Genomic DNA, 13,081 nt, shown 5'->3' with positions numbered 1-13,081 from the left:
AAATCTTGATTTGCAACCAGATGCCTGGGTGTGGTGGTATATTGTCAGTCTGCCTTTTTACTGAAAACAGGAAGAGTGCAATATCTCTTCCATTTTATTCACAGAAAACATTTTACCTTAGGGCCTGATCCTATGACGCATACTTCTGAGCATAGTGTTTGCCTTTGTGACTAGTCCCCATGAAGTATTAAATGCCCTTATTCGTGATAAATTGCACTTACTCACAAAATTAGACCCATTAACTTCAACTGCTAATTAGCATAAGTAAAAGTGGCAAAAAGGGAACTTCAAGGCCCTGATCCAGCAAACACTGACAAGCATGTTTAATTTTACTGCCTGAGTAGTCCCACTGACATCAAGGCCTTAATTTCTTCAGGTGATCTGGTGACACATTGTAAAACTGAAATATAGTGAGAGAAAAAAATAAAAGGCAAGTCTAAACTATGCTTCCTAATCACTTATCTTTCACATCTTCCACACCACCACCAAATGCTAACTATAAATATTAATAATTTTGAAGATGTGTCAATTGATCAGTTTATAATATCAGTGTGATGCAAAAGCATTACATAAACAATGAGACAGTTTAAACTGAGAATTCCATTTTTTCCAAGATGATGTTTCCTCTGTCATTCCTGTTTTCTTTGTTTTCTTTTTTCTGACTATGAACTGCAGCAAGAGCAATAATCATATTTTCATAGTAATATTTTATTATTATGCAAGCAAATTTAATTTTAATTCAGTGTTGAAATCAGAAAAGGAGAAGATTAACTGGTCCATCTATTTTCAAAGTATGAAGACAGGAGCTGTTTCAGGCTATGACCATTTAAAGAAGTGAAAATGAAAAAAATTATCAGAATTAGGCTCTATATATACCATGAAAATGGCAGCAGCATAAGAACCTAAAAAGAATAGAAACTATGTGGGTTTTCCTGGAAATGAGTGAGAGGCAGCAGGGTATTTCATTGTTTATGGCCAAAATTTATTTCCAAAGAAGAACTCATAACATACTTGCTTGACATAAATTGTGTGTAAAATCATGATTCTTTTCTGTTATACCATTCTCCCTCAATCCACTTGTCCCATTCTTTGTTGTTATCCCTTGTTTTGTTGAGTGTTTAATTACCACATAAGATCCTGAATCTATCATTTCATCTTTCAAGTAAAGTGGTGTCCACACCTGTAGGACTGTATAAATACAATAAAATCAGAGAGTGTAATAAAGATTATCCGGTCCATAGAATAATATGCCAAAACACAATCACAAGACAGCGGTTCCTGGTCCTCTTAAGACAATGCAGGCCCAAGAGCATCAAGAACTCAGGTGAGTGGAAAGTAACTATTGTGTGGCCCCATCATTATAGCCCCTGGAGTCTGAACTCACCCACAGACAAGCTACCCAGGGATGTTTAATACTGCCACCCAGGGCTCACATTTCCCATGCAATCACTCCCTCCAGTCAGCCACGCCCCGCCCAGCCACGTCACTCCGCCCCCTGGGCGGGACCTGGCTAGGGGCAGCCCCCGCTCAACACCTGCCCGCGGAACCCGGAAGCGCCATGGCGGAGTGACAGCCGAAGCAGCCAATCAACGGGTATAGCCTGGGCCGAGTGGGCGGGGCTGGAGCCCTAACCAGAGACCCGAGGCGGGGGGTAGAAGTTTGTCTGCCGGGGGAGCGTTGGCTGAGGGGGCGCTGGCGGCGGCGGAGGGGCTCGGCGTTGGCGCCATGGAGGGGCCCCGAGGGGCCGATCCCGGAGAGCGGAGCCCCCTGCTGGGGGGAGGCAGCGGCAGGTGGCGGGGCCGGGGTCCGCCCGGCGGCCCCAGCTCCTTCCAGGGCCGGCGCCTGGCCTGCGCCGCCGTGCTGCTGGCCGAGCTGCTGGAGCGGGTGGCCTTCTACGGCATCACCTCCAACCTGGTGCTCTTCCTCAACGGGCCCCCCTACAGCTGGGAGGGCGCCCAGGCCAGCCAGGCCCTGCTGATCTTCATGGGCATCACCTACCTGGTCTCGCCCTTCGGCGGCTGGCTGGCCGACGCCCTGCTGGGCAAATTCGGCACCATCCTGCTCAGCCTGGCGCTCTACCTGCTGGGCATGCTGGCCTTCCCGGCCCTGGCTGCCTCGGGCCCCCGGCAGGCCCTCTGCGGGAAGATCGCTCTGGTCAGCATCGAGAACGCCTCTTCCCTGGCTGCCAACGCCACCCTCGCCCCCTGCTCCCAGGAGGGCGCCGGCCGCTACTGCTCCATCGCCGTCTTCGCCGGCTTGGCCCTGGTGGGCTTGAGCGTGGGCTCCGTCAAAGCCAACATCACCCCCTTTGGGGCCGACCAGGTGAAGTATCGCCCGACAGCCGCCGCCTCGCCCGGGTATCGGATCCAGGGGTGTGGGAGGTGACTGCCCCCTTGGGAGTGGGCAGCTCGCCTATAGAGTCCGACACTTCAAGGTTAGGAGAAGGGCCAGTTGACCATCTAGTCCAGTGGCTCTCAAACTTTTTTACTGGTGGGCCCTTTCACATACCAAGTCTGTCAGTGTGACTCCCGCCCCTTATAAAGTAGAAACACTTTTTTATATATTCAACACCATTATAAATGTTGGAGGCAAAGCTGGGTCTGGGGTGGAGGTTGACAGCTTGTGATCTCCCACGTAATAATCTCGTGGCCCCTGAGGGGTCCCAAGCCCCAGTTTGAGAACCCCGGATCTAGTCTGTACCTCTGTCCAACACTGCACACACAACTTCACTTTTTAACTTGTAGCAATTATGTTAATCCAATGTAGGGTCTTTATGGCCCCTTGGCAAAGTTAGCCACCGTAGCCACATGCAGCTGTTTTCTTGACTGTCCAGATCAGGTTTTCCATATCTCCAAGCAACATTACTCTTATATAAATGTGGTAAGGGACCTAGTATTGTGGGGTCCATCTGTGCCAGCATTATCCCCCTCGAGGTCCAGAAGTACCTGACATATGGAAATTGTATTAGTTTTATGGGTGTTTCAGTTGGATTGTGTGGGTCCCCTCAGGATTAGCTCTGTATAATCCCCATGATAGTTGTTTATTTAACATTGTGTCAAACTGGAGCCTGGCAGGTGAAAGCTGCTGTAAACACAGTAAATTCATTAACAGCGTTTTTCATGCAGATATAGGTCCTGTAAACACAATATCTCTCTCTTCAGATTGGGTGAGGGATTGTTCATTAGATCATCACTGCAGAGCAAAATGACTACATGAAATATTTGACAGACAGTACAGTATAATCTAACTTTGCATAGCATATTACATACTGTTTGTATAGTCCTCTTAGACTGGGGTAATAATAATACAAAGCACTACTATTGCACACTCCAGTTAGAGATATAAAATTATTTTACAAAGAATAGCAATATTATTCCCACTTCATGGATTATGAATCTCGGATATAAAGAGAATGTGACTCGACTAAGTAAACAGTTTTAGTTAGTGGCATAGCAGAGAGTAGAACTGATTTCTTAACTCCTTGTCCTGTGTTCCTTCACTGGACAATTGAGTTCTGGTCTCTGTGGATATTACCAAATTTTTCATAAGAGGAGATTATCACAATGTCTGTGCCAAAAGTCCTTCCCTTCTCCCTGTGTGGAATGTTGTTGTGCAGTTTATCGTATGTAGTTTGGCTCTGCCCTTCATTGGCATATAACTTGGGAAAGTCTTTGGGACCTTTCTGGGTGAAAGGTGTTATGTAAATGCTAAAAGTATTGCGTAAACATTGTCATAGCCCAGAATTGAACATCCTCAGTGTATGGGTTGTGTCAAAGCAAGTATAACTCCTTTGTGAGCATATCAAGTAAAGTACCTTTGATACGACTTTTTCTTGTAAGGCATTTTTCAAACTGTCCCCAAAACACTTTAAGAAGGTAAATAAATAACAGATGAATAATGGCAGATAGAGTAAAAAAAGAGCTATCATCACTAAAAGTAAAGCTGCCTTTTAAAGAAAAATAAAAAAAAAAAACAAAAAACTTTCCCCACTAGTGTTCAGTCAAAGACATCTATGTCTTGCAGGTATTTCGTGGTGATTTATTAGTACTATAGGCTGAAGCAAAGGAAATTTTCTCTTCTGCTGCCTAATAATCAGTAACTTTCCAGTAATGATGTGGATTTTTCTCATTCTCTGTTTTTCTAGCTTATCATTTGTTACATATATTATAACATGCTATTTATCTTGTTCTGTAATTTTGAGCTCTTTAGGTGGTTCTCCCTACCTAGGAATGTCCCAAAATGCAGGGTAGATGGATATGTATTGTTTGGAATAAAATCTTTGATGTGATGCTAGAATCAACTTTGGAGGCACCTGTGCAATATAAAGGTTTTGTTGTCAAGGTGTGCTGACAAGTTTTTAATTTTTTAAGGAGAGAAAATAGTAACTTGATGAAATATTTAGACCTATATTGTATGCTTTAGTTCTCATAAGTTGATTTCCAAATACATTTTATTATAGGCCTTAAAAATTACGGTAAGTATTTCAGTATTCGCTTGGTAGCTGGAGGATCCAAATTAGTTTCTTTTGAGGGTAGAAAGGGTAGCAGACCTTCCAAGTAGGGTAGGACTCATTCAAAATATGATACTAAACAACTATAAATCCGTTCAAGACACACAAATGCATTCTCCAAAGTTAGGAGAAAGGGGTGTAATTATCAGTGTTTTTCTGTTAAGTACACATTTAGAGGTATTTACAGATATTTTACAAGTTGCTGTTTAGTACAGAACAGTTTTTGCCAGTCAGTTTAGCACCCACAATTGCTGTAAACTTAACTACTGAATTTTGCTTATTCATAGATTCTAAAGTTGGATGCGACCACTGTGATTATCTAGTCTGATTTCCTGTATAATACAGGCCAAAAACTTCCCTAAAACAATTAATAGAGCATATCTTTTAGAAAAACGTCCAATCTTGATTTAAAAATTGTGTGTCATGGAGAATCCCCCATGACCCTTGGTAAATTGTTCCAAAGGTTCCTGGCTCTCGCTATTAACAATTTATGTCTTATTCCCAGCGTCCAGCCATTGGAATGCGTTATACCTTTGTCTGCTAGAGTGAAGAGCTCATTATTGTATATTTGTTCCTTGTGTAAATACTTAATAATAGTACTTTGCAAGACTTGTTTTTGTAAATGGCTTGGCATGATGCAATATATTGTCATAAGACTGAGACTGGTGGTTCTCAGAATAGTGTTTATAAACATGTGATTTAACATGACACACTCAAAAGGGGAACTGGAAAGTATGTACATTGCAGTTACTTCCTCTTTTGCTGGGTAAGGGTTGATGATTTAGGCCCTTTCTGCATTTGGGAAACTTTTTTTTTTTTTTCCTAAAGCTTTTTCAGTGTTGCTAAAGCTAGTTCAGCTCCATCAGTATAAGCAACATTGGCAGTGATATACATGTATTGTCATCTACCACCATTGTTTTGATCACCAGGACAATCAGACTTCCTTGGAAAAGATCTGCTTAAACTAGTGATTAGAAGGGCTGGCTCATCTGTACTGAGAAAATCTGACAGGCATATAGAGTGGTTACATCTAATGGCAGCTAGTGGCCTAGCGAAAGTCCTGCAGTTTGGTAGCACTGATGCAGCTAAAGCAGTGTTAACAATAGTAGGAAACTTTTAAACGTGTTTTCCTAGTGTAAATATAATTTAAGGCATGAAGTTCAAATCCGTGATGCCCTAAAATTGACAGGGAGTTTAAAAAAAAAAATCTGCACAGACAAGTTAAATACAGATGTGATCATGGAACGGGACAAAGCCTAACAGCAAACTGTCCAAATTTTACCGTAAAGGTTTGAAATTATGGAGCTGAACTGATATTGGATAAACTTGTTTTCTGAGATCTCGCCAGTATATTCTCAAAGAGTACTGTGTCTATAGTAATGAATGGAAAGGTGTAAAGAACAGCTTCAGAATCTTGTAGGGGTGAATTTGACTACTGAACTGTCCTCCATCACTCATTCCTTCTGTAGGCTGGGAACAGAGGAACATTTTAAGTGTTTAGTCCTTTTTGTCCTGTATGGCCACTCACCTGTCTTGCTGTGCTGAGAGCTTTTTATTATTTATTTATGCGTATGTGCTGCAGGTGGCATGCATGTATCTATCAGTGCTAGGAAATATTCTGTGCGCCAAATAGCCTCTGTGCAGCCCTTTACTCAGCTAGTAAGTGAACACTAACAGTGCTAATATTTTGGAAACAAACACATTTTTCAGTTTGTTTTTGTAAGTCACTACAGGAGGAAGTGGTGCTGGCTATTGTGACTCGGGAATGAGTAACTAGAAGGACTGAAGAATCCTGTGGCACCTTATAGACTAACAGATGTTTTGGAGCATGAGCTTTCGTGGGTGAATACCCACTTCCTCAGATGCATGTAATGGAAATATCCAGGGGCAGGTATATATATGTGTGCTAGCAAGCAAGCTAGAGATAACGAGGTCAGTTCAATCAGGGAGGATGAGGCCCTGTTCTAGCAGTTGAGGTGTGAAAACCAAGAGAGGAGAAACTGGTTCTGTAATTGGCAAGCCATTCACAGTCTTTGTTCAATCCTGAGCTGATGGTGTCAAATTTGCAGATGAACTGAAGCTCAGCAGTTTCTCCAACCCCTCCAACGCATCATCAAGGATCTACAACCCATCCTGGACAATGATCCCACACTTTCACAGGCCTTGGGTGGCAGGCCAATCCTTGCCCACAGACAACCTGCCAACCTGAAACATATTCTCACCAGTAACTGCACACCACACCATAATAACTCTTGCTCAGGAACCAATCCATGCAACAAACCTCGATGCCAACTCTGCCCACATATCTACACCAGCAACACCATCACAGGACCTAACCAGATCAGCCACACCATCACTGGTTCATTCACCTGCACATCCACCAATGTAATATACGCCATCATATGCCAGCAATGCCCCTCTGCTATGTACATTGGCCAAACTGGACAGTCTCTACGGAAAAGGATAAATGGACACAAATCAGACATTAGGAATGGCAATATACAAAAACCTGTAGGAGAGCACTTCAACCTCCCTGGCCACACTATAGCAGACCTTAAGGTGGCCATCCTGCAGCAAAAAAACTTCAGGACCAGACTTCAAAGAGAAACTGCTGAGCTTCAGTTCATCTGCAAATTTGACACCATCAGCTCAGGATTGAACAAAGACTGTGAATGGCTTGCCAATTACAGAACCAGTTTCTCCTCTCTTGGTTTTCACACCTCAACTGCTAGAACAGGGCCTCATCCTCCCTGATTGAACTGACCTCGTTATCTCTAGCTTGCTTGCTAGCACACATATATATACCTGCCCCTGGATATTTCCATTACATGCATCTGAGGAAGTGGGTATTCACCCACGAAAGCTCATGCTCCAAAACATCTGTTAGTCTATAAGGTGCCACAGGATTCTTTGCTGCTTTTACAGATCCAGACTAACACGGCTACCCTCTGATACTAGAAGGACTGAGATAGTTGGAACTTAGAATTCTATGTCAGGGACCTAGGAGTCATTAGCAGCTGATGTCGGGATCAGATTTCATTATATTCTTGTGCTAGTTGGTACCAAATAAGAATTCTGTTTGTGCAGAATTCAGTTCCTGTGTAACCATTTGATGTGCAGTTTTGTGTATTTGTTAACATAAAGTGTCACTGTGTCTGATTAAAAAGCAGGCAGTTTCATAACCATTAAGATAAATGTCATTTTGGGAGAGAGCTCACTGATTTATTTCAGTCTACTTGTGGAAGGCACAAGATGAGGAATTTTGCCTGGGATTACTTCAAGACTGTCCTAACCACAGAGAACTGGGGCATTACTTTATTTAACAAAGCAAAACAACTAGATGCTGGAGAAAGCAATACAGTCTGCATGAAAAGTGCTGATTCTACTCTTCCAACTATTTCCTATGGATCTGCAGGCATGCTACTTTGGTCTGTTGTCTCACTGGATCTCAAGATGCCAGGGTCTGGCCTGGTCAGTTCTTTGATTAAGACTCTAAAGAAAACACTGGTTCAGCAAGATCTCATTCAGCAAGTGGCCATCTGCCCTCTCATTTATTGTTGAGCCAATATCTAAGCATAGTATTAAGGGCAGCTGTTCTGCTATAGTTCCTGTCTAACTGATGAGCCTTAAAACAGCAGTCCTCGTCTAATGTGGAAATTAAAGATTTGATGATTCTTCTCTTTGCCTATGTAAAATTTTGTCATAGTTGCAATGGGCTAAGGCATTAGCTTCCTACCCTGAACTGTTTTATAATGTTGCAGTGCACTGTTAAACAGCTAGGATGTTCATCCCTAGCAGTGGCTGCATTTAATTGATTTAAGTTATTCCTATGTGTAGATTGGTGGAAACATAGTTGATGAAGCACTTTCAGATTCTTGAGGATGAAAGATGTACGTGAACATCTCTGACAATAATCAAATCTGAGTACAAAATTATATGTTTGAAAACATGGTCATGGCCTTTCCTGTTACTGTTTCAGTGAGTGCTTCTCTCTTATATTGACCCCACATTTAATAGTGACTCTGTGGAGTGCTTTACAGCTCTGTATAAATTATGCCTCACTATCTTATGAAAGAGGTACTATCCCCATTTTATAACTGGGGAGGTGAGTTAAGTGATTTTCCCAGGAACCGACAACTCTGGGAGAACTGGGGCTGGAAATCAGGCAATGGGAGTTCCTGGCTCCCAGCCAATGTTCAGACCATCAGTGCACACCCTTCCAGTTCAGCAAAATAGGTGAAAACCTGTCCAGAAGCTGCTCATCCTGTGGAAAACGGGGGCTGTTCATGAACTCACTTGCAGAAGCGTACAGAGTGTTCTAAGTGTTTGCATTAGCTATTTGCTTCTGTTCAGCAGAATCAGTGTTACCTTGGAAGCCAATATATTTTAAGTTATTGGTCAGTATTGGGAAGTCGAGGGGTTGAGCCATTGAGTTTCTGTGGTATTAGCTGTATTAATAAGGCTGTTTTTAGCCAAAGTCTATAGAAACTAGAAAGATGACCTTACCTTATCTCAAGATGCCAGCTGAGCATTGGACAGCCAGCTGTCCAAGTGTCAGCCACACTTAGAGCAGGGCATCAAGCAGTGGCTGTCTTGCCTGTTTGTTCTGGAAGAAGGGAATCTCTAACAGCAGAAGTGGCGAAAAGTCTTTGTGCAGCAGAGCTGTTCAGTAGACTTGGAGGAGAGGGAGTCTCACACTAAAACACCTACATATTGGCAAGAAGTTTGGCAAATCAGCAGAGTTGACATCTGTAATTCTGCCCAGTGATTGATGTGTGAGTAATTTTTATAGAAATAAATTTAGGTAAGGACCGGTAAGTATTAGAAATTTAGTTTTCCTGCACATGATTCTTCCCTTTCTGTAAAATGTCTGGATGATTTTAACTTTATTCTCTTGGAAATAAACAGTTTCCCTATGGCCTTTTTTCAGGTGGAGCTGGCCATGATAGATTAATTTGTTTTACTGAAATATTCTAGTGAACTAAATAGTTGTCGCACTTTACCTTGTAGCTTTTGAATTTCTTGAACTTGGCACGGATAAAAGAAGATGGTATGTTGAAGTAGCAACACTTCATTCTGAATGCTCACAACTAAAAACATCTTGCATTTTTATACTGAATCTGTTGTTGCTGATCGGTTACTTTTATTGGACAGTTTTATTGGTACATGGTTATTTTGCTGTAATAGAATCATAGAAGTCTAGGGCTGGAAGGGACCTCAATAGGTCATCTAATCCAGTCCCCTGCACTCAAGGCAAGACATATATAATAACTAGGCCAGTGGTTTTCAGACTGGGGTGTGTGTACCCCTATGGGTTTGTGAGCTCTCATTGGGGGTACGCAAGAAAAATCCTATAATGGCAGACAACGCATTTTATTTAGTGCAGAGGTTTTCAAACGGTGGGGTGCGTCTCCCCGGGGGGGCGCAGAGGAACGTTAAGGGAGGCAAGCAGCGACACAAGGCGGCTCGGGACAGCCCTGCATGGTGGGGCTTGCCACTTCCACCCCCGACTCACCTCAGTGGGCTGCTCAGGCTGTCTGGGTTGAACTGAGACCCCCTTTGAGTTACAATTTTTGGTTGTTCGTCCCCCCCGCAACCCAGACAGATTGGGTGGCCTGCTGAGGTGATTCGGGGGTGGGGGGGAAGAGGGTGTTCTCTCCCTGAGCCCCCCTGCGCAGGGCTGGCCTGAGACACCTGGTGTTGCTGCTCCCCCCGACCCCTCTAGAAAACCTCTAGAAACTGTTGCTAACTGGAAGGGAGAAATCATGGGTGGGAGGGGAGTATGTGACCCAGCGCTAGACCATTCCTGACAGGTGTTTGTCTAACCTATTCTTAAAAACCTCCCATGATGACATTCCACAGTCTCCCTAAGCAATTTGTTCCAGTGCTTAACAACCCTGACAGTTAGGAAGTTTTTCCTAATGGCCAGCCTAAACTGCCCTTGCTGCAATTTAGGCCCATTGCTTCTTGTCCTGTCCTCAGAGGTTAAGGAGAGCTATTTTTCCTTCTCCTCCTTATAACAACCTTTTATGTACTTGAAAGCTGTTATTGGGTCTCTTCTTCTTCCCCCCCCCGTCTTCTCTTCTCCAGACTAAACACCGCCCCCCTTTTTTCCCAATCTTTCCTCATAGGTCATGTTTTCTAGACATTTAATCGTTGTTCTCTGGACTTTCTCAAATTTGTCCACATCTTTCCTAAAATGTGATGCCCAGAACTGGACACAATACTCCTCCAGCTGAGGCCGTATCAGCACAGAGTGCAAGAATTACTTCTTGAGTCTTGCTTACAACACTTCTGTTAATACACTCCAGAATGATGTTTGCCTTTATTGCAATCATGTTACAGTATTGACTCTCATTTAGCTTGTGATCCACTATGACCCCTTTCCGTAGTTACTCCTTTCTCGTTAATCATTTCCCATTTTGTGTGTGTGTAACTGATTGTTCTATCGTAAGTGTAGTGCTTTGCATTTGTCCTTATTGAATTTTATCCTTTTTGCTTCAGACCATTTCTCCAGTTTGTCCAGATCATTTTGAATTTTATTCCTATCCTCCAAAGCACTTGCAACCCCTCCTAGCTTAGTATCTTCTGCGAACTTTGTAAGTGTACACTCTCTGCCATTATCTAAATCGTTTGTCGAGGTGCTAAACAGAATCAGACCCAGGACCAATCCCTGTGGGACCCCACTCAATATGCTCTTTCAACTTGACTGTGAGCCACTGATGATTACTCTTTGGGAATGGCTTTCCAACCATGTATGCACCCATCTTACGATCGCTACATTTCCCTAGTTTTTTGAGAAGATCATGTGAGAATCTATCAAAAGCCTTACTGAAGTCAAGATATACCACTTCTGCTTCCCGCCCATCCACGATGCTAATTATAGGTATGAAACCTTTTAATAATACCAACTTCTACTTTCTGTGTGCCTATATAATGTTCTTGGAAGCACAGGGAAATGGCCGTGCCTGTGCCACTTGCATGCTAGCACTGTCCTGCTGCAGCAGTCACTAGGTCTTAAGAATTTAATCAAACTGTTGGTACTGCTATGCCTGAGCACAGATGAAATTGAGCAGAGTTAGCTAAAGAATTTTTCTGCTTGGGTGACTGAAAATAATGGGAGTGTGGAGAGAAAAAAAGTAGGATTCCTGCAGTGTTGTGCCAAATATTTACTCCTTAATAAAAATCCTTGTGCAATTCTAATACTTAATCTGTTAGTAAAATTTAGTGTCTAGAATGATAGCAGCAGAAGGGGTAGATTTGCCTGAAATAAATAAAAATATTTTGGTCTATTAATTCATAAGTGTTTTTTTTTAGAAACTGTAGAGACTAGACTAGTATTTTTCCTGCTGTCACTCAGCTCAAGTCATTGCCAGCAGGGTGAATTACAGGGTGACTTACTTAAATAGGGACTGGGAATGGCTGAGCCATTACAAACATTGAATCTATCTCCCCTTGTAAGTATTCTCACACTTAGCCCAGAACAGACAGTTTGATATCTTGATTATCACTTCAAAAGTTTTTTTTCTTTCTTAATTGGCCTCTCAGAGTTGGTAAGACAACTCCCACCTTTTCATGCTCTCTGTATGTGTATATATATCTCTTCACTATATGTTCCATTCTATGCATCCGAAGAAGTGGGCTGTAGCCCATGAAAGCTTATGCTCAAATAAATTTGTTAGTCTCTAAGGTGCCACAAGTACTCCTATTCTTTTTACAGGGTGGAGAACTCTGCATATACGGTATAGCTAATCTCTTAAGGAACCAGTGCTATATTTGAAAGGAAATGTATTGATTGCCTTTTAACTGTGCTGTATTTTCTGTAGCTGACAAGAAATTATCTTCTGCCCCTTTGCTATAACTAATTTATCCAACAGGTAGTTTTACTATGGTTTTAGCCGGCAAACCTGCTTTATCAAGGAAGTGGTTAGTAGAGCCACTTCATCATGGAGGGAGATCCATTTTATTGATGAGTCTGGCTTATTCAGCACACGCACTTCCTTCCTTTTCCCATTCTCAAATTCTGCGTTCGTTTCCTCCTTTTCTCTGTTGACAAGGCGACTGAGTTAGCTCTTTGCATGTCATAATAGTAGGGGTAGTGAAACTGACAGTGCAGAGTGAGAGCTGGTTTTGCAAAGGGAAAAGGGAAGTCGTCTGCCAGAAACATACCTACTCTTATGCAAGTTGGAAGGTTGTGTTTAATATAAATGGTGTATCATTCACTAGCACTTCACTGGCATGTATGCCACTTTGATTTAAAAAGAAAGTTGATGTGAAGCACTATTGAAAGTGTAACTGATGCCGATAAAGTGATCAGGAACAGGTGGTAACTGTCCTCAAGCCTGAAAAAGAGAAGTGGCTGGCTTGAGGCGTTAGCCTGTAGTATATGTATTCAAATACTTAATAGTGCTAGTAGTTATGTATAGCAGAAACAGGTGCTTAATACTTCTTTGTTTATGTATTTGCATATTGTCTTGTTATTACCATAAGAAATACAGATTCCTAGAGGGGAATAATATGCATGTGTTTAATGGGAGCAGGACGCAGGAAACTCAACAGCAATCAAAGTTC

General features: G+C 42.5%; 1 protein-coding gene across 1 annotated transcript in view; it reads left to right on the top strand.

Annotated features, from left to right (window-relative positions):
- Positions 1–1,682: 1,682 nt before the first annotated feature.
- Positions 1,683–13,081, top strand: part of SLC15A4 (solute carrier family 15 member 4) — a 61,534-nt gene continuing 50,135 nt past the window's right edge. Inside the window, exon 1 of the mRNA XM_030583013.1 lies at positions 1,683–2,322. Coding sequence (XP_030438873.1) covers positions 1,726–2,322 — 597 coding nt within the window. The 5' untranslated portion in view covers positions 1,683–1,725. The remainder of the gene's footprint in view (positions 2,323–13,081) is intronic.

Source organism: Gopherus evgoodei, chromosome 13, assembly GCF_007399415.2.
Source record: "Gopherus evgoodei ecotype Sinaloan lineage chromosome 13, rGopEvg1_v1.p, whole genome shotgun sequence".
NCBI lineage: Eukaryota > Metazoa > Chordata > Testudines > Testudinidae > Gopherus > Gopherus evgoodei.
Note: the sequence above shows the minus strand (reverse complement) of the source record. Positions and strands in the feature narration are given on the sequence as shown.